The sequence below is a fragment of the Aedes aegypti genome, chromosome 2 (assembly GCF_002204515.2).
Source record: "Aedes aegypti strain LVP_AGWG chromosome 2, AaegL5.0 Primary Assembly, whole genome shotgun sequence".
NCBI lineage: Eukaryota > Metazoa > Arthropoda > Insecta > Diptera > Culicidae > Aedes > Aedes aegypti.
This window is the reverse complement of record NC_035108.1, coordinates 432012962-432039938: the sequence shown is the minus strand read 5'-3', so window position 1 is coordinate 432039938 and position 26977 is coordinate 432012962. Positions and strand designations below refer to the sequence as shown.

At 38.9% G+C, this 26977-nt stretch overlaps 1 protein-coding gene across 7 annotated transcripts in view; it reads left to right on the top strand.

The window, feature by feature from the left end:
* The window catches only part of LOC5575537 (angiotensin-converting enzyme), a 527507-nt gene that overhangs the window by 486343 nt on the left and 14187 nt on the right, over nt 1-26977 (top strand). For all 7 annotated transcript variants that reach the window (XM_021847779.1, XM_021847777.1, XM_021847774.1 and 4 more), the window contains exon 10: nt 17091-17231. In XM_021847779.1, coding sequence (XP_021703471.1) covers nt 17091-17231 — 141 coding nt within the window. The remainder of the gene's footprint in view (nt 1-17090; nt 17232-26977) is intronic.

The window sequence follows — 26977 nt, the reverse complement described above, 5'->3', positions numbered from 1 at the left end:
AAGAATTGTATCAGGAATCCCTGACAGAACTTTTGATGGAATCCCAGAAAGTGTTTATGATGGAGTCCCAGGAGGATGTTATAATGAAATCTTAGAAATATTTCGGAAGGAATCTATGGAAGAACTTCTGATGGAACCCCTGCAGAAACTGCTAATGAAATCTATTGAAAGACTCCTGATGAAATCCCTCGAGAATCTTCTAATAGAATTTCTGATGAAATTCCTATAGGTTTCTCTTGATGAAAATCCTGTAGGAATTCCAGGTAGAATCTCTGAAGGAACTCTTAATGGAATTCCTACAGAAACATTTGATATTCTTAAAAGAAATCTCCTGATGGAATCCTTGGAGGAATTCCTGCAGTAATTCCTAAAAGAACCGATGTAATCCCTCGAGGAACTCCTAATGCAATCTACGACGGGATCCTTATAGGAACTCCTGATGAGATCCCTGGATGTATTTCTGATAATATGCCTAACGGAACTCCTTATAAAATCCCAAGAAGAAATTCAGATGGATTTCCTCGAGGAATCCCTGATACAACAACTGGAGAAATTCCAGGTGCAATCTTCGAAGGAGCTCCTGATGGAATCCCTAGAGGAATTCCTTTTGATATGCCTAGAAGAAATCCTGATAGAATTCTCCGATGAACTTCTGATATAATCTCTGGAGGAACTCCTGATGGAATCACTGGAGGAAGTCCAGGTGGAATCTGTGACTGAACTTTTGATGGATTCCCTGGAGAAACTAATGATGAAATCCTTGGAGGAATTCATCCTTGGAGAATCCCTATAGGCACACTTGATGGAATCCCTAGAGCTCCTGGTGGAGCTCCTGATAGAATCCCTAGAGGAACTTCTTGTGATATCCCTAGCAGAAATCCTGATGAAATCCCACGAGGAACTCCTGATAGAATCTGTTGAGGAATTCCAGTTGAAATCTCAGAAGGAAATTTTGTTGAAATCCCTGGAGGAACTCCTGATAAAATCCCCAGAAGGACTCTGATGGAAGCCCTAAAGATACTCCTGATAGAATCCCTATAGGAATTCTTGATGCAAACCCTGGAGGAATTCCTGATATAATCATTACATGAATTCCTAAAGATATTATTGAAAGAACTCCTAGAAGAACTCCTGATGGAACCCTTAGAGGAACTCCTGATAGAATCCCTCGAAGAAATTTCAGGTGGAATCTTAACGAACTCCTGGTGGAATCCCTGTAGAAACTTCTCATAAAATTACTAGTGGAAATCCTGCTGGAATCCATAGAAGAACATTTGATAAAATCCCTAGAAGGACTCATGATGGAATCTCTAGAGAATCTTCCGATGGAATCCCTACAGCAACTTCTAATGGAAATCCTGGAGGAAATTTTGATGGAATTTCTGGTGATCTCACTGAAAGAATTCCTGGTATAATTCTTACAATAACTTCTGACGGAAACTCTCCTGATGGAATCTCTGGAAGAACTTTAAATGGAATCCCATTATTTGGAATCTGGATGAATTCCTGGTAAAATTCCTGATGGATTCCTTGTATTCCTAGTAATCCTTAGTACAATCCCTGGATGAATTCTGTATTAAACTTTTAATTGAATCACTTGTAGAACTGCTAGAGAATATGCTAAAGAAATAACTCAAAGATTGTGGGAAAACGCCAGTGGAATATATAGAAACAACTCAAGAGCGCACATTTGCTAGATAAGCATGTCGTCGACAAGTGTAAATTTACGCATTTTGACTTGCCACATATCTTCATTAGCAGTTCATGGGACGTCAAAGCTTCAATTTGACATGCTGATGTCGATATTCGTGCAACATCCCTACAGACGGTACGGTCAGTTCGTCAAACATTTGGCTCCGCCCACCGCACTATGGGACAGGGACGCAATATGGCGGGACAAAATTAATAACTCGGTAATGAAGCGTTTCCGGTATTTGGTGTCTTCGGCAAAGTTTTTTGTTACAACGAGGACCATCTACTGACATAAACGGATAGTTCGTAAATCGTCCGCATAGGTGGCGCCACAATCTAACTTATTACTGTGACGTTCTAGAAACTTGGTATGTTCGGCAAAGTTGTTCATTTTGATAAAATAAACAACTCTCTCGAAGACGTCAAAATTCCACAGCCTACTGTTTTCGAGTTATTGGCGAAATTAGAGAAAATTAGTGAAAAAACGATTTTTTCACCGAATTTGACATTTTTCCTTAGAACCACGTCATATAATATTTTATGCTGATAAATATATAACAAACGCAAGCTCTGGTGGAAAAATTTTAATAATACGACGCATAAAAATTAAGAAATTATGAAAAAACCTGAAAAATAGAGCATTTTTTGAACCTTAATATCTCTAAAAGCGCAAAAAATCGCAAGCTCAAATTTTCAGGCAACATAGAGCAATACTTGATGAAACGGATGTCAAAATTCCAGAGAGGTATATTTTGGTGTTTTTGAGATCTATCATTTTTTTTACAATGATTATGTTTCTCCAATACAGTTAATTTCCATGAGGAATCTGAAGGGACGATCGACTTCAAGAAATAACGAGTCGTGGAACAAAAACTTCCAGACAACTGTTTAAAAAAGCCATCATAGTAGCCATGAAATTCAGTTTAAGAGCAGTTCCTTGAGTTGATATCGAGTAATGTAGATGAAAGTGTAGATTAAAACTGGGTGCATAATTATTTTTCTTCAATAATTCAAATGATATAGTATGAAAGACTTGATCATGTGTCAGTTAATTGTTGTCATCATGGTTCGAGGTGATGAATTTATTTTGTGAATGTGTTACTTTTAACACGGAAAATAAAATTTTAAAGCATTTTCATGTCAATATTGCAATTTTAGGGAAAACTTTCCGTTTTACGGTTCAATGAAAAGCTACCGCAGCTGTCACATCACTGATTTGCACTGGTAAATCATCAGTAGGCTTCAATGATACCTTGGATACCGTCTTGATGATTGCTGTTTGTTGCTATTTTTCATAGCGTTTTCTCTTTCAAGCATAGTATGATTGAATTGTTTGCTTCAATGATAGAATGATTTCGAAGCCTGCGGTAGAACTTTGACAGCTGCGGTAGAACTCTGCTACCGCAAACCGGAAAATTTTCTTAACAACCGTAATATCTCTAAATACTAAAATTTCAGAGCGCACGATCTCTTGTCCGGAGCTTGTAGATTTGTTTTAAAGCGGAAAGAGCATTGATTCTGTTTCGAAACAGATGATACAGATCAAAGGTATCAATTTGGAGATTCCTTCGATTTTGAGAACTGTTAGGTTGTTTAACCTTAAATATGTGTTTAATCACCGGATTTGCTTAAATTTTGAGCTTCCTTAAAACTGTGACAACGAATTCGAGATGAAATCCAAAGCCAGCTTGTACTGTGAGCAGATATGATAATTTCATGAAATAATAAAATATATTTTTCCCTAGAGTTTTATTTTTCCGACAATTTAAATATACACTTAAATATATGCCATGACAATATTAATCGCGTAATGGAAAAGAAACCGTAAAAAAATTGAAAAATCTCAAAAACACCAAAATATACCTCTTTGAAATTTTGACATCCGTTTCATCAAGTATTGCTCTATGTTGCCTGAAAATTTGAGCTTGCGATTTTTTGCGCTTTTGGAGATATTAAGGTTTAAAAATTGCTCTATTTTTCAAGTTTTTTCATAATTATTGTTTTTTTCTACCAGAGCTTGCGTTCGTTGTATTTATCAGCAAAAAATATTATATGACATGGTTCTTAAGAAAAATGTCAAATTCGGTGAAAAAAATCGTTTTTTCACTAATTTTCTCTAATTTTGCCAATAACTCGAAAACAGTATGCTGTGAAATTTTGACGTCTTCGAGAGAGTTGTTTATTTTATCAAAATGAACAACTTTGCCGAACATGCCAAGTCTCTAGAACGTCAAAGTAAAAAGTTAGATTGTGGCGCCACCTATGGGGACGATTTACGAACTATCCGAAAACTTTGCCGAAGACACCAAATACCGGAAACGCTTCGTTACCGAGTTATTAATTTTGTCCCGCCATATTGCGTCCCTGGCCCATAGTGCACCGGTGGTTTGAGCAAAATCAAACTCGTTTGATTTCGGCCGACCGATTCGTCAACCATCAAATCGGTATCACAAACTGACAAGTTGGTTTGTCAATCAGCATCACACACTGTCAAACAGCACCAACATGAGCACCAACGTGGGAGACGGAGTCAATGTTGGGTCAAACCGTCTGAGCGTCTGTGGGCTGTATAACGCATCCCGAGGAGGAAAGAATAATTAGGCAATAACTTATGGTATCATACCCTAATTAGGTATTGTTCAGTTATCAATACCTCATTTTGGTATTATAATGGTATTTGAAAAAAATCTTTAAAACAATCAAAAATACTTCATTTTGGTATTCGATAGCTATTGAGGACTGCTGGAGGTATTGCACTATTATTGAAAAATTTCACTTTTATATGAAAATACATCAAGTATTATTTAGGTATTGCAATACCTGATCTAGATATTGGCTTGGTATTTATAGAATATGCAGAAGGTATTATTTGAAGTATTTTACCTCTTATGCAGGGCTCAATCATACCTCATTCAGGTTGTAAGTATTGGAAATTATCTGGTATGGAATACCTCAATATGGTATTCAGTAGTTATTTTCTTCTGCTCGGGATGAACAGGCTTTGCTCACCGTTTTCCACCACTGGATGCGGAATACCGAGTAAGGGAGAATATACTGCGCATAAAAAATCGTTTTCGTCAAGACTCAAAATAATTTTGAACGTGTTTCACAATACCTTATGAAGTGCCTGTAAATTCAATATGCTTTTCAATGCTGTGCGAACAGAACATCAATCAAATTGAGCTTGCAATCCAACTTTAACAACAATCACGAATCCTCAATTGCAACTCAATGCCGAAGCTATAAATCTACCTACATCTTCTGAATCTGTGATTCGGAACCCGAAGACGGTTAACATTCTAGATCTCCCTCGTTGGTCATTTTCATCATCTCCATAAAACAAAACAGTCATTCAATTGCAATCGATGATTTACGGTGCACTCGTGCCGCCTGTCGCTGTTTTGCAACCCCCTAATCACAATGGTTATTTGTTCCGAGGTGACCTTGAGTGCCATCACCAGCAGCCACCAGGTCCATCACGATCGACCAAGATCACCTCGTTTCCATTCAACATGGTAAAATGATTTACTACCTTCAATAGAGAGCATAACAACCGGAGCACAGCATCAGCACCTAAATTGAAAGTGAAAGAAACCCAATCGAGTGGCCCCAAGCACCAGCTCGGAGACCTTGAAATGCAGTCAGCGGCACGTGTGAAGGGCCCTCCTCCACTTCGGCTGCATAGCTGATGACCATCGGATCGGATGCGAAAAAGGGAAACCAGCAAACAAAGAAAAAGTTCAACCCGACGGAATTTCACCACTACTGGCCCCCTTTTCGTGACGGGCCGGCGATCGGTTGCCATTCACTCTCTTCGCTTCCTTGACATAATCGCAGGGGAGACGCATAAAACCGAGTGAACCAGTTTTCAAGAGCAAGTGTTATTTAATTATGTCACTCCAGTCGGGGCTGTCATCATCGGTCTGAAGTCGCTCAGACTGCTGCAATAAAACCATCCACCTATCTAAATCTCAGAAAATGGGAACACTTGATGGGGCGAGATTTGGGTGCTGTTCATTTGGCATTAGCATTCTTCTATTGCAGATAAAAAACTACTCATAATAAATAGCTGTTTAAGACGAAGATATGGATAAAATTTTCGAGTTAATCGAATGTTAAAATTACTGTCTCAGATACTGAAGAAATGCATTCAAAATTAAAAAATGAATATTAAGAATAATTTTCAAAATTTGGGGTTTTGGATAATAAATGGCGGTCACTGCATCTTTATAAGTAATGAAAAATCCAATGCTCTGAATGTAATTTTCGTCGAGCAAACGATTTTTTTACTACAGAAATTATTTTCTATTTAGATTCTATAGAGATTGTTTGTATCACAAAAAAGCCCAGTAACACAGTTGTTCAGCACTATGTTTTTGAACACCCGCCATCCGGCTAGTGTAAGGTCAAATTTTGTTCACTTCATTAACAACAAGGTTTGCATGCTTCCTGCGGCACTCCGAAACAACCAGAATTCCCACAGACACAGCACAAAACAATCATTTTCTGACTGAGCATTATTGCTACAATTACGCAGCTCGAGCCCCATAATGGCTAAATCATACGCCTATTTGCGTGATCTGTAGTAGCTCACCGTAATTCATGCTCAGAGCTGAAACCCCCAACCATTTCATTTAGTTCTCAGCAAAGACTCAATTATTGATATGGTTTTCTTGCTCGGTCCACACTTTGCACACATGGGTGTCGGTTTTGAACGTGCGAACTTCGTTGCCACTGACTTACGGGGCTCATTATGCACCTCACGCGTGGCGAAAACTGCCAATGTGGGCAAAATGTGCGTTATGTGGCTGACTGCTGTTGATATATGCCCATGATCGATGTGGGTGGGACCCCTGGGCCTGGACCGTCCGGGGAACGTTTAAGTTTGCACCGTTGCGTAATGCCAGAAAGCGACATGCGGTGTGCTGGAACGCACTCTCTGTTGAACATTCATAAATCTCCTGTATTTTTTCATGCAAAAAACAAATTGCTACATCTATTGGTGTGGATTTGAAAAGATCGATTTTTGTATTTCCGTCTATCGTTACCGTCCTTAGGAGAAAAATTGGAGTGCATTATTTTTGATGAAGGTTATCCATGTACTCCTTTGAATTCAGGACTTCAAATCTACACGCTTATTCATCAGCATCAGTGACGTTTCTGATGTTAATGAATAAGGTTTATATCCAAACAGTCTCCTTTAATATTTTGTTCTTAGAAGTTCAGAAATTAACGATTGTTTCAGATTATCCAAAAATTTATTTGAATTGAGGCCTTATTGATTCATTAAAATTCATACCTAAGCAGGCCCAAACAAACATATCGTATCAAGTTTGGAGTTCAACGGTTTTCTATTGTTATCCAAGAACTCTGTTGAGTAAATGACTTCAGATCAACAGACTTAACCAGTTATCTCTTGAAGATTAATCAACAAGATTTACACTCATGAGGGCTTAAACAAATATATCCAACCTCATTTTGATTTGAACTACGCTACCAGGTTATCCATGTCAAAGTTTAACTAGATGTAACACAACTTTGATAGCCTTTTGATTTCTAAAACTGCAAACAAATTATTCCTTAAAGGGCTGTTCATATTGGAGTTCTAGGATAACTTTTAATAGTCGGTGAACACTAAACTGACTAAAACCTAACTTTATGAGCCTGTACGGGTAGTATTTTAGTTCGCAAAGTTCTGAAACGATCATAGATTCGATGGTTTGTACTCAAATCTTGGTAGAGTATAATTGAATAAGCCCATACAGGTACATACCACCCTCGTTCATCATCCTCATGACGATCCCTGGTCATCGCTTATAGATCTGGAGGCCTGTACTCAAAAAAGGTTCTTACAACATATTTAACGGTCATTGGGCCTGACAAAAAATATCTTCATGAGCCTATCTGGGTGTGAAGGTTGTTCAGTAGCCTTCAACAGATTACTAGTTACGCTTGTAGATTTAAAAACATGCACTCGAAGAAAGTTTTGGAAAACTGAACTCAGAAATTTGTAGAACCTAACTATATGATCACGGGTATTTTTCAAAAATGCAAGTTTCTGAAGTTTCTCCTTACGATTGTAGATCTGATGATCTGTGCTCCAAGTAATTCTTGGATAACCTTAAACAGTCATTAAACTCAAATATTGATTAGGTTCACTCAAATAAGCCCGTGTAGATATTAACCTTATTCATCATCCCTAAAAGAACACTGATTTTGTTAGTTGTTCTGGAGACCTGTAAACAAAGGAGTTTTTGTATAACCTACAATAGTCGTTGAACTTACAACTTGACTCAGAAAGATTACACGTTACGCTTGTACATCTGATGACCTGTACTCCAAGTAGTTTTTGGATAACCTTAAATAGCCGTTAAACTAAAATCTTTGTAACTATAATTGAATAAGCCCGTATAGGTGTCAACCTACTGGCTACGCTAGTAGACCTAATGGCCTGTACTCAAAAAATCTTGTGACGATGGATGTGTGTTAGTGAAAAACGGTACGAAAGTGACATCATTGATAAGTTTGGCTTCTGGCGACTGACGGAATGACACGCAAACTAAAATGTTGTTCAAATTACCTAAAATTTTTATGGACATTGCAAATATTACTAGATTATGTTTATATCAAAATGCTTTCCGCGCTTTTGTAGTAAAATCATATTCTCTGATCATAGGAAGCTGGAGACGGAATGCAAAAACATAGATCAACCCGCATGGCATGTGTTTTTATGGATCTATCAGTAATGTCTATGGCGGACAAGGAAAATTTTATACACGCTTCGATTTATTACAACGCTGGGGATTTTCTCAGGAAATCCTCCTAGAATTTCTCAGGTAGTTACTACAGGAACTTTTAATAAATTCACCGTAGAATCGTTCCAGAAATTACTTCGTACATTCCTCTGAAGACTCTGCTGAGAATTTCTGCAGCAATATCTCCAATAATTCTTTCATAGGGTAATCTGTAAATTCCTATAAGAATGTTTTCGTAAATTCTTTAACCTTCCAGTCGTCGCGCGGTTTGCCACCGTCGGAAACACCACGCTGCTGTTGTGAACGAAAAGCGAGGTTTTTGCAGCTGTGTTGTACAAAATACAACAGCGCGACGACTGAAATGTTAAAGAGTTGCTTCAAAAATTCCTCTGTAATCCTCCTGGCGGGATTTTCCCAGTCCTTCCCCCGGATGTATTTCGTCAAAAATGTCCCAGTGAATAAAGTTCCTCCAGTAGTTTGTCCATAAAATCTTCTGAGAATCCATTTGTCAATCGTTCCAAAAATGTGTCCTTATTAATTTATAGTATTTATGTTAGTTGATATTATATTATTAATTCTTCTAGGCAACACTTCGGAAATTCATTCAAGGATTACTACGGGAATGCATCAAAGAACTATTCTGGTAATTTCTTTCAGAACCTTTTCAGAGGTTCTTCAATATATTACTCAGAGAATTCTTCAAACTATTGCTTTCAGAATTTCTTTCAGAACTTCTCCAGAGGTTCTCTAATATATTACTAAGAGAATTCTTCAAAGTATTCCTCGCGAGCTTCAAGAAATTCTTGCAAAAATCCTCTTGAGAATTTTAAAATTAAGTGCTGAAAATTTTCCAATAAAAAACATACAACAATTTCCTACAGTAATTTGCCACGAATTTTTCTGTGAATATCTCTAGAATGTGAGAATTCCTTCAACGTTTCCTTTTGAGTTTCCTCAATAAATTATTTAAGGCATTTCAGGACGTCCCATCAGAAGTTCCTCAGGAATTTTCGTCAAGAATTGTTGCAAAAAAGCTCCAAAAGATCTTTAGGAATTCATCCAAGATTTGTTTTCCAGAAACGAGTAGGGGACACCCTGCTGGAAATTCTTAGGGAATTTCCATGTGATTCATTTTAGAATTTCTTTATAAATTCGTTCAAAAATCCGCTGGAGTTTTGCACAAGAATTTGTCTGAGGTACAAATCTTGGAAGTAATAAAAAATGTCGAATAAACTTCTAGAGGATTTTGAAGCGAATTCCTAAGGCAAGTTCCGTAGGAACTCCAAGAGCAACTTCCGTTGGAGCTAGTAGTTCCAAAGGAACGCCTAAAGGAATTTCCGGAGGAATTCTTAGTGAAAGTTCCTAAGAACTGCGGATCAACTTCCGGAGGAATTCCAGAAAAAAAACCTTGCGGAGGGACTCCTAGCGGAACTTCCGAACAATATCATGCAAAACATCTGGAGAAACTCCTTACTTAATTTCAGGAAGTTTTTCTAGAGAAATTCTGAAAATAACTTACAGATGAACTCACAGAAGAGCTTCCAGGGGAACTCCTAGAGAAACTTCTAGAAGAAATTCTTTGGAAACTTGGTAAAGTTTTCGGGAATAATTCTTGGGAAATTTTCGAATTCCTAGAAAAACTTGAGGAAGAACTTATAGGGTAAATTTTTGGGAATCTTGCATCTGAATCTGAATCTGAAGGAAACTTGCTAAGGAACTTTTAGAGTAACTTTCAGAAGAAATCCTAAACAAACTTCCGGAGAAACTCCAGAATTGAGGATATTTCTGGAGAAACTCCTTGGCGAGCTTCCAGAGCAACTCCTAGGGGCACTAGGAATTCGTTGCCAAACTTCGAAGGAACTTATACAAGAATTTCTGGAGAGTTTCCTTGCGGAACTTCCGAAGATAATCCTGGGGAATCTTCTAGAGAAATTTACAAAGGAGCATCCAAATGAACTTATGAAGAAGTTCTCGGACGAACTAGCGATGGAATTCCTAGAGAAACTTTGAGAGGTCCTTGCGCAAGAGCTTCTAGATTAACTTCAGGGAGATTCTGGAGATAAACTATCGGGATAAACCCTATAGCAACTTCCAGAACAACTCTGCTGAGAACCGCAGAAACATCCAGAAAAATCATAGAACATTTTTGAGAAAAAAAAAACATAGAGATCAATCGCTACAGGAACTACCAGAGGAACTTCTACAGTAACTCACTTTCAGAGGAACTTCTAAAGGAACTCCTAAAGAAAATCCTACAGGAACTTCCGGACTCTTACAGGAACTTCCAGAAGAACTCCTATAGGAGCTTCCGGAAGAACATCTACGGGAACTTCCGGAGAGATTCCTATAGGAACTTCCGGAGGAACTCCTAGAGAAACTTCTACAGGAACTTCCGGAGAAATTCCTACAGGATCTTCCGGAGTGATTCCTACAGAAACTTTCGAAAGAATTCTTATCGGAACTTCAAGAAAAACATCCAGAGGGATTTCTACAGGATCTTCCGGAGTGATTATCACAGAAACTTTCGAAGGAACTGCTACAGGAACCTCCAGAAGAACTCCTATAGAAGCTCCCGGAGATTCTTCTACAGGAACTACCAGAGGAACTCCTACAGAATCTTTCGGAGGAATTCCTAAAGGAACTCCTTGAGAAACTTCTACAAGAACTTCCAGAGGAATTCCTACAGGATCTTCTGGAGTGATTCCTACAGAAACTTTCGAAGAAACTCCTACAAAAACTCCTAGAGGAACTTCTATGGGAATTTCCGGAGGAACTCCAACAGAAACTTTCAAAGGAACTCCAACAGGAACTTCCAGAGCAACTCCTATAGGAGCTTCCGGAAGAACTCTTACAGAAACTTTCGAAAGAACTCCTGCAAGAACTCCTAGAGGAATTCCTATGGAAACATCCAGAGGAAGTTCCACAGGACTTCCCGGAGGGAATCCTACAGGAACTTCCGGAGGAACTCATACAAAAACTTTCGAAGGAACTTCCGGAGGATGTTTTACGGGAACTTGTAGAGGAATCCCTCACAGAAAGAAAAATTTATGTACATTTCACTGTAAAATCATGCACATGAAGGGAATGCCAGATATGTCGCAAATTTACACATCACATCGTGTAAAATTACAGTAACATCATGTAAATTTCCGCCACACATCGTGTAATCTAGCATGGACTCTAACCAATTACGCGACAATTCGCATAAATTTACATGATGTTGATGTAATTTTACACGATGTGTCATGTGAATTTGCGACATATCTGGAATTCCCTTCATGTGCATGATTTTACGCTGAAATTTACAAGGATTTTTCTTTCTGTGGAGTATCTTCCATCGAAAATCCTAGCAAAACGTCTGGAGAAACTCACAAAGGAGCATCCAAATAAACTTATAATGGAATTTTCGGCGCAACTAACGGTGGAATTCCTAGAGAAACATTGAGAGGATCTTCCAAAAGAACTTTTAGAAAACTTTTCAAACGAACTTCAAGAGAAACATCAGGGAGATTCCGGAGATTAACTCTATAGCAACTTCCAGAACAACTCTGCGAAGGAATTATAGATACATCCGGAAAAAATCATAGAATAGATTCGAATAGATTTTCGAAAAAAAAACTCAAAGAGGAACTTATAGTTGAATCGCTACAGGAACTACAACTTCTGAAGGAACCCCTATAGGCACTTCTGGAGGATGCCCGACAGGAACTACTAGGAGAATTCCTACAAAAACTTTTGAATTTGTATAGGAACTACAGGAGAAACTCTTACAGGATTTTAATTCTAGATGAATTCCTGTAGAAACTTCTTGATGAACTCCTTAGACAACTTTTGCAGGAAATTCTAGTGGATCTTTCTAGAGGAACTTGCGTCAGAACTCCCAGAGGATTTTCTGGAGGAACTCATAGAGCAAACTTCTAGAGGAACTTCCGAATGAGCTTTAATAATTTTCGGAAAACTCCAGAGCTAGGGATGATTCTGGAAGAATTCCTTGGCAAACTTCCTGAGGAATTTCTAGGGCAACTTCCAAAGGAATCCGTTGCGGGTTTCCGAAGGAACTTCTACAAGAACTTATGGAGGATTTACTAGCGAGACTTCCACAGGAAAATATAGGGAATCTTCTAAAGAAATTCACAAAGAAGCATCCAAATGAACTTATGAAAGAATTTTCGGAGGATCTAGCGGTGGAATCCCTAGAGAAACTTTAAGAGGAAGTAACAGAAGAGCTTCAAGAGGAACTTCAGGGAGAAACTTTCGAATGAACTCCTGCAGGAACTTCTGGAGGATGTCCTACAGGAACTTCTAGAGGATTTTTTGCAGAAACTTTGGTGGAACTTCTACAATAACTTCCAAAGGAACTCGTACAGGAACTTCCGGATTACCTTCTACAGGAACTTCGGGAGAAATTCCTACAGAAAATTTAAGATGAATTCCTGTAGAAACTTCAGAATAAACTCCTTAGGAAACTTTTGAAGGAAACAAAGTTTGACTGGACTTTAATGATGATAATTGGATTTCGGCTTTCAGTCACGAATTAAGCGTTGATTATTTTATCAACGCTTAATTCGTGACTGAAAGCCGAAATCCAATTATCATTACATCAGAACTCACAGAGGAATTTCTGAATTAGAGCAACATTCGAATAAACTTCTACAGGAACTTCCAGATGAGCTCCTAGGAGGATAATTTCCGGATAACCCTGGAACTGGGAATCATTCTGAAGAAATTCCTTGGCGAACTTCTAAAGCAACTACTAGGGGAACTTCCAGAAAAATCCGTTGTGGAACTCTGAAGGAACGCTACAAGAACATATGAAGGATTTTCTTGCGGCACTATGACACATCCGGAAAAATCATAGAAGATTTTCGAAAAAAAAACTCGTAGAGAAACTTATAGATGAATCGCTGCAGGAACTACAACTTCCGAAGGAACCCCTATAGGTACTTCTGGAGGATGTCCGACAGGAACTTCTAGAGGAATTCCTACAAAAACTTTTGAATTTCTATAGGAACTTCGGGAGAAACTCCTACAGGAAATTCCAAATAAATTCCTGTAGAAAATCCTGGATTAACTCCTTAGGCAACTTTTGGAGGAAATTCTAGAGGATCTTTCCAGATGAACTTACGTCAGAACTCCCAGAGGAACTTCTGGAGGAAATCATAGAGCAACTTTGCAATAAACTTCTAAAGGAACTTCCAGAGGAGCTCCTTAGATAATTTTCGGAAAGCCTCCGGAACTAGGGATAATTCTAGAGGAATTCCTTGGCGAACTTTCAGATCAACTTCTAAGGAACTTTTACAAGTACTTCGGAAGGGTTTCCTAGCGGAACTTCCATAAAAATCCTAGAAAAACTTCTAGATAAATTCACAAAGGAGCATCCAAATGAACTTATAAAGGAGTTTTCAGAGGAACTTACGGTGGAATTCCTAGAGAAACTTTGAGAGGAACTTGCGGAAAACTCTAAAAAGAATTTTAAGGAAAATTTCGGAGAAAAGTTTTCAAGATAAACTCCATAGCAACTTCCAGAACAACTCTGCGGAGGAACTCCTACAGGAACTTCCAGAGGAATTCCTATAGAAACGTCCAGAGAGATTCGTATAGAAACTTCCGAAGGAACTCCAACAGAAACTCTCGAAGGAAGTCCAACAAAAACTTCTACAGAAACTTCCGGAGGGATTCTTACAGGAACATCCGCAAGAACTCCTACAGGTACTTTCGAAGTAACTCCAACAAAAACTCCTACAGGAACTTCCAGAGGAGCTTCTACAGAAACTTTCGAAGGAACTTCCAAAGGAACTACTATAGAAGCTTCCGGAGGAACTTCTACAGAAACTTTCGGAGGGATTCTTACAGGAACTTCCGGAAGAACTTCAGAAGGAATTCCTACAGGAACTTCCGGAGCGACTACTATAGAAACTTTCGAAGTTCAGAAGAACTCCTAGAGAAACTCCTATAGAAACTTCCGGAGGAACTTCTACAGGTACTTCTAGAAAAACTCCTACAGGAAATTCCAGATGAACTCCTTCAGGGAGAACTTCCGAAGGAACGCATACAGCAACTTTCGGATAAACTGCCAGAGGAACTCCCAGCGGAACTCCTAGGATAATTTCCTGAGAAAAAAATTAGAGGAGCTTCTGGAAAAATTCCTAGAGGGCTTGGGGCCTTCCTTAGCCGAGCGGTTAGAGTTCGCGGCTACAAAACAAAGTCATGCTGAAGGTATCTGGGTTCGATTCCCGGTCGGTCCACGATCTTTTCGTAATGGAAATTTCCTTGACTTCCCTAGGCATAGAGTATAATCGTACCTGCCACACGATATACGAATGCGAAAATGGCAACTTTGGCAAAGAAAGCTCTTAGTTAGTAACTGTGGAAGTGCTTATCGAACACTAAGCTGAGAAGCAGGCTCTATCCCAGTGAGGACGTAAAGCCAAGAAGAAGAAGAGATTCCAGGTGAAATCTCTGCAGATAATTTAATGGAATTGCTGAACAATTTACCGAAAAAAATTCTGCGGATACCACTAAATTTTGTTCAGACGCAGAAAAGTTAAAAGGGGCTGGCAGCAACAGGAAAATTCTGATAATAAGTGAGTTCCAGCACATCGTGCGACAAAAAAGCTGCCTTGAAAGGAATCGATTCCATGCTTTCAATTTTAGGACCAAATGTTTTCAGACATAATTGCAGTTCTATCTACTATTTTACTTTCACAAACATTGATCGAAATACCATTCGTACATGAATAGGACACAGCCATCTAGAGTAAACCACTCACCGATTTTAATCCTTCATAATGCACACTTACGATGCACGTTCCCATCCTTGCTCGAACCCATTGTATTCGGTCGGCAGATCACCTGAAGTCCAAACAAGAGCGTACATCCTCAAAGGTCAGCTTCATAACCACTTCATTTAAACACGGCTGCTCATCTTACACGTCAACCGTTTTGCCTTAATTTAAGTGACTTCCTGTGAACTAATGGAGCTGCAGGAACTACTCATCTCAGCAAAGTGGTTCATAATTTAATTTAAAAACAAGAACCAAAAAAAACGCGCAGATATAATGGATGGGTTCACTTTCAATTATCGCATAATTAGTATGTGCGAAGTTGTAAAAATGTAAACCGACGATCATGGCGAAAAGCGATGATCTTCGCGCGGTATCCAAAAAGTGAACGGTCACGACATTTCGTGAGATCCGCAGCAAAAACGGAAATTGGACCGCAACATCGGAGCTTCGAAGAGTTCTTATGGTTGGTTGACCTTTGAGTAGAGCGGTGGTGGTGAACGAGAACTGGCGAAACCCAAAAGGGCTGTTGCACTTCACTTGCACTGTTGATCACTGGCGATGGCGAAGGGTCAATCGATTGGTTCACACCATGAGATTGGGGCGATGAAATATGATTTGTGTTCATTTCGTTGTAGACTAATTATTTTGTTCCGCCGTGTGATCATATTGCTCTGCTGCATGACTTATGAGATCTTTGGTGGTTTTGACTCTGCTATGCGGTTGGATAACTTCAGCAATAGTTATGTTTAGATTGGAGGTCGATGACCTAGCGGCCATTCCTAATGATTCAAAAAATACATTGCCCAATAAAGTTAACAGCCTCTGAAATTGAACACGCACAAAAATGTATTATTCACATACTTTTGTGAATACCGTAATCCAGGCAAACACTGAAAAAGTTTATACAACACTAATCTGTAGAAGCAATTTTTATCCTAGTTGGTATGCAATGCTAAAACAAGAGCAAGGTATTGAACAGCTAAGTTGAGAAATATTTCGAAAAACAAAGTAAAGCTGTTCGCCTATGGCAGCAAATCACGGTAATTCCATCAGTTTCGTTAGACCGGTCCCATAAATCGTTGCCTAATGAGCACTTGATCCTGCACGCCGATAGTCACGTTAACAATCTATTCAAAATCTTACTCCAAATCGTTCAGCACCACAGTAAAAATTCAGGAAGCGTTTCAAACCACAAAATCAACGTCAACACACCTCACACTCTCGGTCGTTCACATCCAACATCACAGTCAGAAGACAGTCAAGAAAAACCTTTCGCCCAATCAGCCATCAATCACTCGTTGACTTCGAGCAGTCCGCCGCCGACATAAGCTTAACCGATTGTACACTTTGAAATCTGAAGCAAAACCTATCATTATCCGACCGATGCAATAATGTTTCGAATTAGTTTAACTGCAGGCCGACTAACCGTTGGAAACTGCTGCCAAACTGAAGCAGCTTCCAAACGATAGATACCTACTTACCTAAGTAGCTCGACACACACTCGACTCAAGGTGATGCTTTCCGCTGCCACTCAACAATGATTTTGATTTATGGTCGACTGGAGTAGCTCTTTCCAAATCCCACACACTTTTGAATTTCGATGGTAGGTGCTTCAAGCACTTGTAATCACTCTTAAACACCAATATTGTAACAAGAGCTAAACTCATCTCGATTAGGCGGCCAAAAGGGGCAACTGATGTCGAAAACTCAATGCTTGATTATTTAGGCACAATCATTTATTGCAGAAAAAAGCGTATATCCCAAGGTCGTAAGTGAACACTTGCAATGCACATTTCATAGCAAAGTCAAATTTTCGTGGTACTAACGGACTCATTTTCTTTATCCTCTATATTCGCAGGTACTTCTTCTCCAACGTGCTGCAGTTCCAGATTCATCGGGCAATGTGTACGGCTTCACGGCAGTACGACCCGCTGGATCCGAACAAACCCCTGCACAAGTGCGACATCTATCGGCAACCGGCAGCTGGAAATATTCTGAAGTGAGTAATTTGTAACATTGATTTTCGCGCACAAAATTAAAGGAAACGAATTTATATTCTATGAAAATAAAAATGGAATAATGTTAGTATATAACGAATTGGCTCGAGAACGGGCCAACTGACAATTATGATTCTTTCACAGTTCATTTCGAGTGACGTGTTCATGCGAAGAAATTTTTAGAAAGGTCACCAAAATAGTCAAAAAACGGAAGAAAACTTATCTTTCATTCTGTATGGGAGATTTTTTAGCATTTTTAACAATCTATTTCATGGTAGAACTAGGCTTGTCGGGGCCACTAGTTACATGATATTGTTTTGTCTCAAATTCCGAACAGACTTATATTCCGAACATTCGGTTTTTGCATGGCGATTTAGTTGAAATATGTAGCTGAAATTTGTCATCAAAACACCAAGAAATGGCATACAATTGCAATTTAATGGTAAATGATGATTCTTTGGTTTGAGGTGAGTAAAACTAGTTTAGATAAATTTATTTGTGAAATTATCCATTTGAATATGATTTATTCGAGCTGTTCCGAATTTCAATCAAGGTGAACACACTGATCGTCATTTGAATCGAAATGTTGTTGCGTTTTGTCTCAAATTCCGAACTGTGGCAATTTTAAAGTCAAAAACTAAAATTTTCAATACTGTGCAGAAATTTCAAAGATTTAATTGAAAAATCACTGTTTAAACTCGAGTGTTCGGAATATGATACAAAACGGTACTTTTACGTAAAATTAATATTAAACTAGTTTAAATTAACTAGAGTTTTCAAATTTCCCAGGATTTGATTTCCCGGGAAACGGGAAATAAATTTGCCATTTCCCGGGATCCCGGGAAATTTTCAAAAACGTAAAAATTAAGCAAATTTGATGATTTTTTCAATTATTCGTATTTTTGTGTTATTTTTTTATACCAGTAAACTTGTATGGTACCTACATTATATCGATTTCGTTGTGTGCGCTAGGTTTCAGAACAACACAAATTATGGTATTGAGTCCTTGTGGAGATTATTCTTGACACATCGTATGAAGTTCAAATAATATGTACAGGACGGACTCGATTATCCAGAGTTTGTTCTTTGATATTCTTATTTTTGAGATTTTATGCATAAATTTGAGATAATTTAGTATTGCAATATACAATATGAATGGTTTTGCAGCTTTGGATGTAAGTAAAAAAGGGGGTTTGAAAAAGAGGTTTTTTGTATGCCGGTCAAAATAATTTCTTCCCAAGACTAATCGGGCTATGTTTCGAGCTGTCAAATAGCATAGAACAAAAGAAAATCAGGGCTACCAACATTGATAAATTGCGTCATATATCAGAAAATGACGTTTGACTTCGTTTAAGGTGGGCTATAGCCCAACTAACGGGAGCCCAATTAAAACGAAGCCCACCTAAAGATAGTGCAACGAACGAAATTCGACTGTAATTGCATTGGTTAGACTGATATGAAAAGTAAATTATACGATAGTTTAAGTTTGAAAATGGATGGTCAATCCTTTTTCAATAGAACTACCCGGGAAATACAGAAATTCCGGGATATGCGGGAATCCCGGGAAACAGGAAATCATTTCCCGGGAAACGGGAATCCCGGGAAATCTCATTTTCTGGGAAATGTTCCAGGGATTGAAAACTCTAAAATTAACATTTTTATCCGCACACCAAACAGCTATCCATAACTGAATTATACCATAATTTGTTATTTTCTTCACATGAATAAAAGCACGCATTTATAAGCAATTGCTTTCAATTTTTTTTATAACAAATTGTGTTATAATTATGTTTTAAATTGAAACTAATTTGAAACAGCCTTTGTTATAATAACTTATTTTGTTTTCACTATGTTATTATTTCCTCCATCAACTCAAAAAAGAAGCAAAATTTGTTGTTTGTAACAAATGTTGAAATAACTGTGATACAATTTTGTTGTAATCTACTGGTCGGCTTGCAAGCTTAATTATAACTGTTTATTTCGTATGTTTCGTAAGTTAATTAACATCAACAACGTGTGCCAAAATATGATTTCAATCTATATTGTTGACATATCAAGACCAACAATTCAAAAGGCCTCAAATCCAAAATGTAAACAAATCGGTTTTCTGCTGATTTTAGTGTATAAGAGCCTATTCTTACTAAAACATACAATAGTCATTTAAAAATATGCATAAAAGTTGAAAAAATAACTTTTTTCTAAAAGGCCCCATCTCATTTTTCGCTAACCAGGATATTCATCACAAATGCGGCCTTTTCTCAAAAAGGCCTCATCTCTATATCTGACAGAAACCGAGTTGATGCCCATTAAACAAATATCAAAATTGTACTGTAGATTGCGAAAAACGTTCCAAATTCACTAAGCAGGTTATACTACGGAGCGACTGCTCCTTGTATTATTTTACACAGGGGTTGTCTAAACGGCGAACATTATCAAGTTTTCCGTCGGGTTATTGTAGTCTGATGTTACCCAATAATACCTGTGTCAGCCTGTCTGTACTTGACAATTTATCAATAAAAACGAGATTTGGTTTTCAATTGCATGAAAAATAACGTTCAATTACAATATTATTTCAATTGAACCAATATTTCCATACATTTTCTCGACGACAAAATCGCGTAACACATACATAATGTTCATGGATGACGAAGGATTCAATTAATCACATATTTAATCAACCGCACGAATCTTCTCTTGCTGTAGGGATCTCCATGTACCTTACTTCACCACTTAACACTCTTCTACACTTCAATTTTCTTATTTCATCATCAATTTTGAATGATTTTCAAAAGGCAACATCTAAAGATGATGAAAAAACAAGCCACAACTAGAAGGCCTCAACACATTTTAGAGTAAACAAAGACGTCAACTCACAGGCCTCATCAGCGTCGGCCGGCGTCTATGGGCACAAATCAAAAGGGCTCAAAAGCTTTTGGTGAAATAAAAGCCTCATTTTCTTCAACTCGTTTTTTTTAGTAGAATTTTTGTCTAAAATGGTAGTGATGAATATTCATAGCTATAAATCAATTTGTTCAGCGACTTTCTGCACAATAAAAAAATGCACAATGCTTAAATTTATTATATAAAATTGGTTTATAGTATGACAAAACAAGTTTGCATTTTTCTCTTTGTTTACTTTTTGGAGATGAGGCGTTTTCAATTGTTAGTCTTGATATTGCATCCAGAATTGGTACACCTACTCTTTTAAATCCCTGTACTGGCATCATAAATTTTAACAACAAATAAAATATTCAAATTGCGAAAACTTATTTGTTTTTCTATATTTTCATCATTTTTTGATAATTTTTCAAAATACTGTTCTATATTGAGAATCTGTATTGATTTGGATCACTGGTCATTTAGCCAGTTTTGGAATTATTCCGGTTTTTTTGGAACAGACTTGTATCTATAACTCACGTAAATATCTCAAGTTACAGAATGTTTCTCAATATTCTTCTTCTCCTTGGCACTACGTTTCAACTGGGCAGATCTTGCTCCTCAGCTTAGTGTTGTAAGAACACTTTCACAATTATTAACTCAAAGCTTTTTTGCCACAGATACCATTTTCGCATTGGTATATCGTGAAGCACACTCAGCGAACTGGACTATAGAATTTCATACATTTTGCCTTATGAAAGGTGGAACGATTATTGCAATACGAACGCTTTATGTATCGTTTTAGCAGCACTCCACGTCAAGGCGTCGATAGGCGCGTGGTGTACGCTCGGGCCTATCGATCGCAAGGTTCTTGGTTCGATTCTAGGTTGCCGCGTAAACGTTTTTTGTTTTCAAATTCTGGTTTCATAAGGCAAATTTATGAATTTCAACCCGGTTTCTTGTGGCGAACTTTCATAAGGGGTTCCTATGTTTATCGATAGTCCATTTGCCTGAGTGCAGGTATGATGGTACCTGTATGCACAGGAAAGTCAAGTAAATTTCCATAACGAAAAACTCCTGGATCAAGCAGAAATCGAACCCAAACACCTTTCGCTTAGCTTTGCTTAGTGGCCGAGGATTTGTTTTTCGAAACAATACTTTGATAAGTGCCTGTAGTGAAATAAATAGGTACGACCGTTTTTGAATAATGAACATTTAAATTTCAGCTTCAGTTTAAAAAACGTCACTCTAACCTTGTTGCAGGATCAAGCGAAAGTTATTCGTGAAAATTTTTTATTTTCTTGCTCCACTTTGTCCGTATAAAGATCTGGAAACCTTCTAAAACCATAATTTTGTAAATTTAAGATTTGTTGGAGATAACTCAATAGTCCTGCATGATTTTCAATGGAAGTGCTTTGATACTTGATACCGTACAGCCCACATTTTATTTTCTAATAGACGACCAATGATCAAAAACGCACATTGATAATAAACATAAAAGAGTATTTTTGCAATTCCGTTGCAAATCAATCAACTTTTCATTGAGAAGTTGATCAACATAACGGCCTACTTTTCCTACTGAAAAACAGTGCTGAAAAGTGTTACTTTTCAGCACTCTTTTCGGTGCTGAAAAGTAGCACTTTTCAGTACTGTTTTGGTAGGCATCAACCGAACAACCCAGTCTCATCATGCCATTTGTGCTTATTTGCGCGGCGTGTGAGTCGAGAAGAGTCGTTCTCACCTCGGGTGATGTGAGGCGACTAATGTTAATCTTATTGGACGCGAGTCGACAATTGTCCCTCATCTGATTCTAGAACCGTTGTGCGATCTGATTCCGACAGGGGCTGTCCATCAACCACGTGATCAGTTTTTTGGGAATCCAGGCCACCCCTACCCCCCTCGTGGTCATTAGTCCATACACAATCATTGGCCAGAACCTCCCTCTCCTCATGAATGACCATGTGATTTATGGACGACCCCACACAGGCTGGCGATTCTGATTTGGAATCGAATAGTCCAACATTTGTGAAATCGATGGGAGCGTGAAAACTTGTGACATTCATGGGTAGGTACTACTGAATCACAGCCTACCTGATTGAAAAATACTGAATTGATACAACGCATGGATGTGTGCCCACGTGGCTTCTCTTGAAATGTTTGTTTGTGCTTTTAGAGTTCATCCAGCTGAAATAGCATGTTTCGAAATAGCAAAAAATGTTGTAGGCAACTCGTTGCAAAACTCGATATTTTCAGCACTCGTTGTATTTATCCAACTCGGCGAGCCTCGTTGGATAAATGTACAGCTCGTGCTGAAAAAATCATCATTTTGCAACTTGTTGCCTAAATAACTATTTGGCAACACTTAGTGTTGTAATTCTGGATGTTTTGAAGAATCATGATTATAATTCCAGGAACCATGATTTGTTTTCCTAATATCATTTCGAAGCCAATTTATGATTTCATGGCTTCAAAACCATGATTGATGAATCGGATTTTTTTTCTGTATAGAAGGCATTAAACTTGAAATGCAAAAGACCGTCCTCTCCAGGAGATCCATTGGCATTTTTCAATGAAATGTTTCAACGAAATCTCCATACAAAACATGAGTGTTTGGAATTTAAGTCTGTTTGGAATTTGATACAAAACGATACCGTGCTGTTTCGCGCTTCGAAAGCCTTTTTAACGGTATTTGATATTTGGACTGAATTCCTATGGGAAACTCAAATCAACACGGTACACTAAATTTTCCATTCTCAAAATGGTCGGAGTTCAGACAGACTAAACCAGATGATATTTAGGAGTTCTAAAGATACGTGAAACAATTCTGATTTTTCCGGAGCCATTTCGATACAGATGTATCATTAAATAAATAAGTTCCATTATTACAACAATAAATGGAAATATTTTGATGTTTAGAATGACTCGGCTAACTTTTCCAGAAATCATTGAAAATCAGTTGGTCCGATCTGTCTGAGACCAAATGATTTTCTATGAGTTGCTATGGAAACTCCAACATCAAAAGTTATGTATGTTTGTGTACTTGAAAGTTTGAATCAAAAAACTCTTTGAAGCTAGATAAAATAAATCTTTCAAATTTTAATCAAAGAAAAAATATTGATCTTATTATCGATCGTCATCTGATTTCCATACAGATGTAAATTCCTTGAAACAAGCACTGCATACAAATAGTGAGCAACTGATTTCTGTAGAAATGCATGTCATGCACCCGTTGTTAATCCTTGGTGACACAATTGCATCGAGAGACCTACACTACCCTCCATCATCATTCATGCCACCACTAGGGACCAAACGGAGAAACTTACAACTCCTATTGATCGCAAAATGTCCAACTCTTTTCCACTTGAAACTTCCACCTCGGCGATGGCCCTCACCTGAGCTGTTGGTGGTAGTGCACTAATTCTCATCAAATCGATTCCGTGCATTGCACCACCAAGTGCGAGGGATGCTCAATGCCATTAATTGTGCCAAAGTTTTCAAATTTTGTTAGAAGGAACCGTCAGCAACCAGTACTGCGTGACTAGTAATGGTGTATTCGATGGAATTTTGGAATTCGATTGAATTCGATTCAATGCCACTATAGAACAGTTCGGTCACCCCTCACGCAGAAACCCAATTCTTCACCGGCTCCGTTCACGAGGCTACTCATCATGATGGGTATTCAACGTGAAATTGCGCAAGTTTCAGTGGCGACGTTGTCGTTCACGGCGACGACACTTGAGGAGAGTCGAGTCACCATGCCACATACAGGAGTAATTTGGGCCAATTATGGCCAAAATTATTTTCTGTCCCTAACCCCTCTACCGACAGCTTTATATTTTATCGCTAAAAATATATTCAAATCGCGATAACTTTTTGGTTTCTAGATATTTTTTGCACCATTTTTTCAAAAGATTTCAATATACTCTGCTAGTTTAACCTTAGTTAGATACTGGGGTCATAATGACCCAAAATCGAATTTCAACCTGCAATATCTCTGTTGTTATCAAACGGATCTTTCTGAAATTCCCTGACTTTTAATATTTTGTGGAAACGAAGCGCAAGACCAAAAAAAATTTTTCTTAAGGTGATTCTAAGATGGCGCCACAAAAAAACAACTTAATAAGATACTGGGGTCATTATGACCCAGAAATGTATACCCCTATAAATCAGCGAAATATCAACCGAATAATGAAATTTATGCCGCATTCGAAAGATATGCTCCTCAAGATTCTGATCACTACCTGGAATACCGGTTCCGGATCCAGTGGCCACCGGGAATCGGCTACGAAGGGGACCATGTTGGCCACGTGGAATTTCAGTACACTCAGTCCAGAAATCTGCAGTCATCACCAAATTGTATAAGATGCAGGCCATATAGGAATGTACTGTCTCCAGCAAACTTGCTTCGGGGACCAAGAACTTCCACATGAGATACAATTTAGTTCAGAACTCGACCACCGCGTGGCGCTAGCGTCGATACGAACTTCCGGCAGGAGCTAATTATGCGATAACTCGAGATTGCGAGCACATAGAAGGATGCTGTCTTCGGCAAAGTTGCTCAGGAGGATAAGGACTTTCACATGAGATACAATTTAGTTCAGAACTCGACCACCGCGTGGCGCTAGCGTCGATATGGACTTTCGGTAGAGGCTAATTATGTGATAACTCGAGAATGCGAACACATAGAAGGATGCTGTCTTCGGCAAAGTTGCTAGGGAGGATAAGCACTTCCTCATGAGATACAATTTAGTTCAGAACTCGACCGCTGCGTGGCGCTAGCGTCGATATGAACTTCCTGTAGGAGCTAATTATGCGATAACTCGAGATTGCGAGCACATAGAAAGATGCAGTCTTCGGCAAAGTTGTTCATGAGGGTAAGGACTGCCACATAAGATACAATTTAGTTCAGAACTCGACCACCGCGTGGCGCTAGTGTCGATATGCACTTTCGGTAAGGGCTAATTATGCGATAACTCGAGATTGCGAGCACATAGAAGGATGCTGTCTTCGACAAAGTTGTTCATGAGGGTAAGGACTGCCACATAAGATACAATTTAGTTCAGAACTCGACCGCTGCGTGACACTAGCGTCGACATGAACTTCCGGTAGGAGCTAATTATGCGATAACTCGAGATTGCGAGCACATAGAAAGATGCAGTCTTCGGCAAAGTTGCTCATGAGGGTAAGGACTGCCACATAAGATACAATTTAGTTCAGAACTCGACCGCTGCGTGACACTAGCGTCGACATGAACTTCCGGTAGGAGCTAATTAAGCGATAACTCGAGATTGCGAGCACATAGAAAGATGCAGTCTTCGGCAAAGTTGTTCATGAGGGTAAGGACTGCCACATAAGATACAATTTAGTTCAGAACTCGACCACCGCGTGGCGCTAGTGTCGATATGCACTTTCGGTAAGGGCTAATTATGCGATAACTCGAGATTGCGAGCACATAGAAAGATGCAGTCTTCGGCAAAGTTGTTCATGAGGGTAAGGACTGCCACATAAGATAAAATTTAGTTCAGAACTCGACCGCTGCGTGACACTAGCGTCGACATGAACTTCCGGTAGGAGCTAATTATGCGATAACTCGAGATTGCGAGCACATAGAAAGATGCAGTCTTCGGCAAAGTTGTTCATGAGGGTAAGGACTGCCACATAAGATACAATTTAGTTCAGAACTCGACCGCTGCGTGGCGCTAGCGTTTACATGAACTTCCTGTAGGAGCTAATTATGCGATAACTCAAGATTGCGAGCACATAGAAAGATGCAGTCTTCGGCAAAGTTGTTCATGAGGGTAAGGACTGCCACATAAGATACAATTTAGTTCAGAACTCGACCACCGCGTGGCGCTAGTGTCGATATGGACTTTCGGTAAGGGCTAATTATGCGATAACTCGAGATTGCGAGCACATAGAAAGATGCAGTCTTCGGCAAAGTTGTTCATGAGGGTAAGGACTGCCACATAAGATACAATTTAGTTCAGAACTCGACCGCTGCGTGACACTAGCGTCGACATGAACTTCCGGTAGGAGCTAATTATGCGATAACTCGAGATTGCGAGCACATAGAAAGATGCAGTCTTCGGCAAAGTTGTTCATGAGGGTAAGGACTGCCACATAAGATACAATTTAGTTCAGAACTCGACCGCTGCGTGGCACTAGCGTCGACATGAACTTCCGGTAGGAGCTAATTATGCGATAACTCGAGATTGCGAGCACATAGAAAGATGCAGTCTTCGGCAAAGTTGTTCATGAGGGTAAGGACTGCCACATAAGATACAATTTAGTTCAGAACTCGACCGCTGCGTGGCGCTAGCGTTTACATGAACTTCCTGTAGGAGCTAATTATGCGATAACTCAAGATTGCGAGCACATAGAAAGATGCAGTCTTCGGCAAAGTTGTTCATGAGGGTAAGGACTGCCACATAAGATACAATTTAGTTCAGAACTCGACCGCCGCGTGGCACTAGCGTCGACATGAACTTCCGGTAGGAGCTAATTATGCGATAACTCGAGATTGCGAGCACATAGAAAGATGCAGTCTTCGGCAAAGTTGTTCATGAGGGTAAGGACTGCCACATAAGATACAATTTAGTTCAGAACTCGACCGCTGCGTGGCACTAGCGTCGACATGAACTTCCGGTAGGAGCTAATTATGCGATAACTCGAGATTGCGAGCACATAGAAAGATGCAGTCTTCGGCAAAGTTGTTCATGAGGGTAAGGACTGCCACATAAGATACAATTTAGTTCAGAACTCGACCACCGCGTGGCGCTAGTGTCGATATGCACTTTCGGTAAGGGCTAATTATGCGATAACTCGAGATTGCGAGCACATAGAAGGATGCTGTCTTCGACAAAGTTGCTCA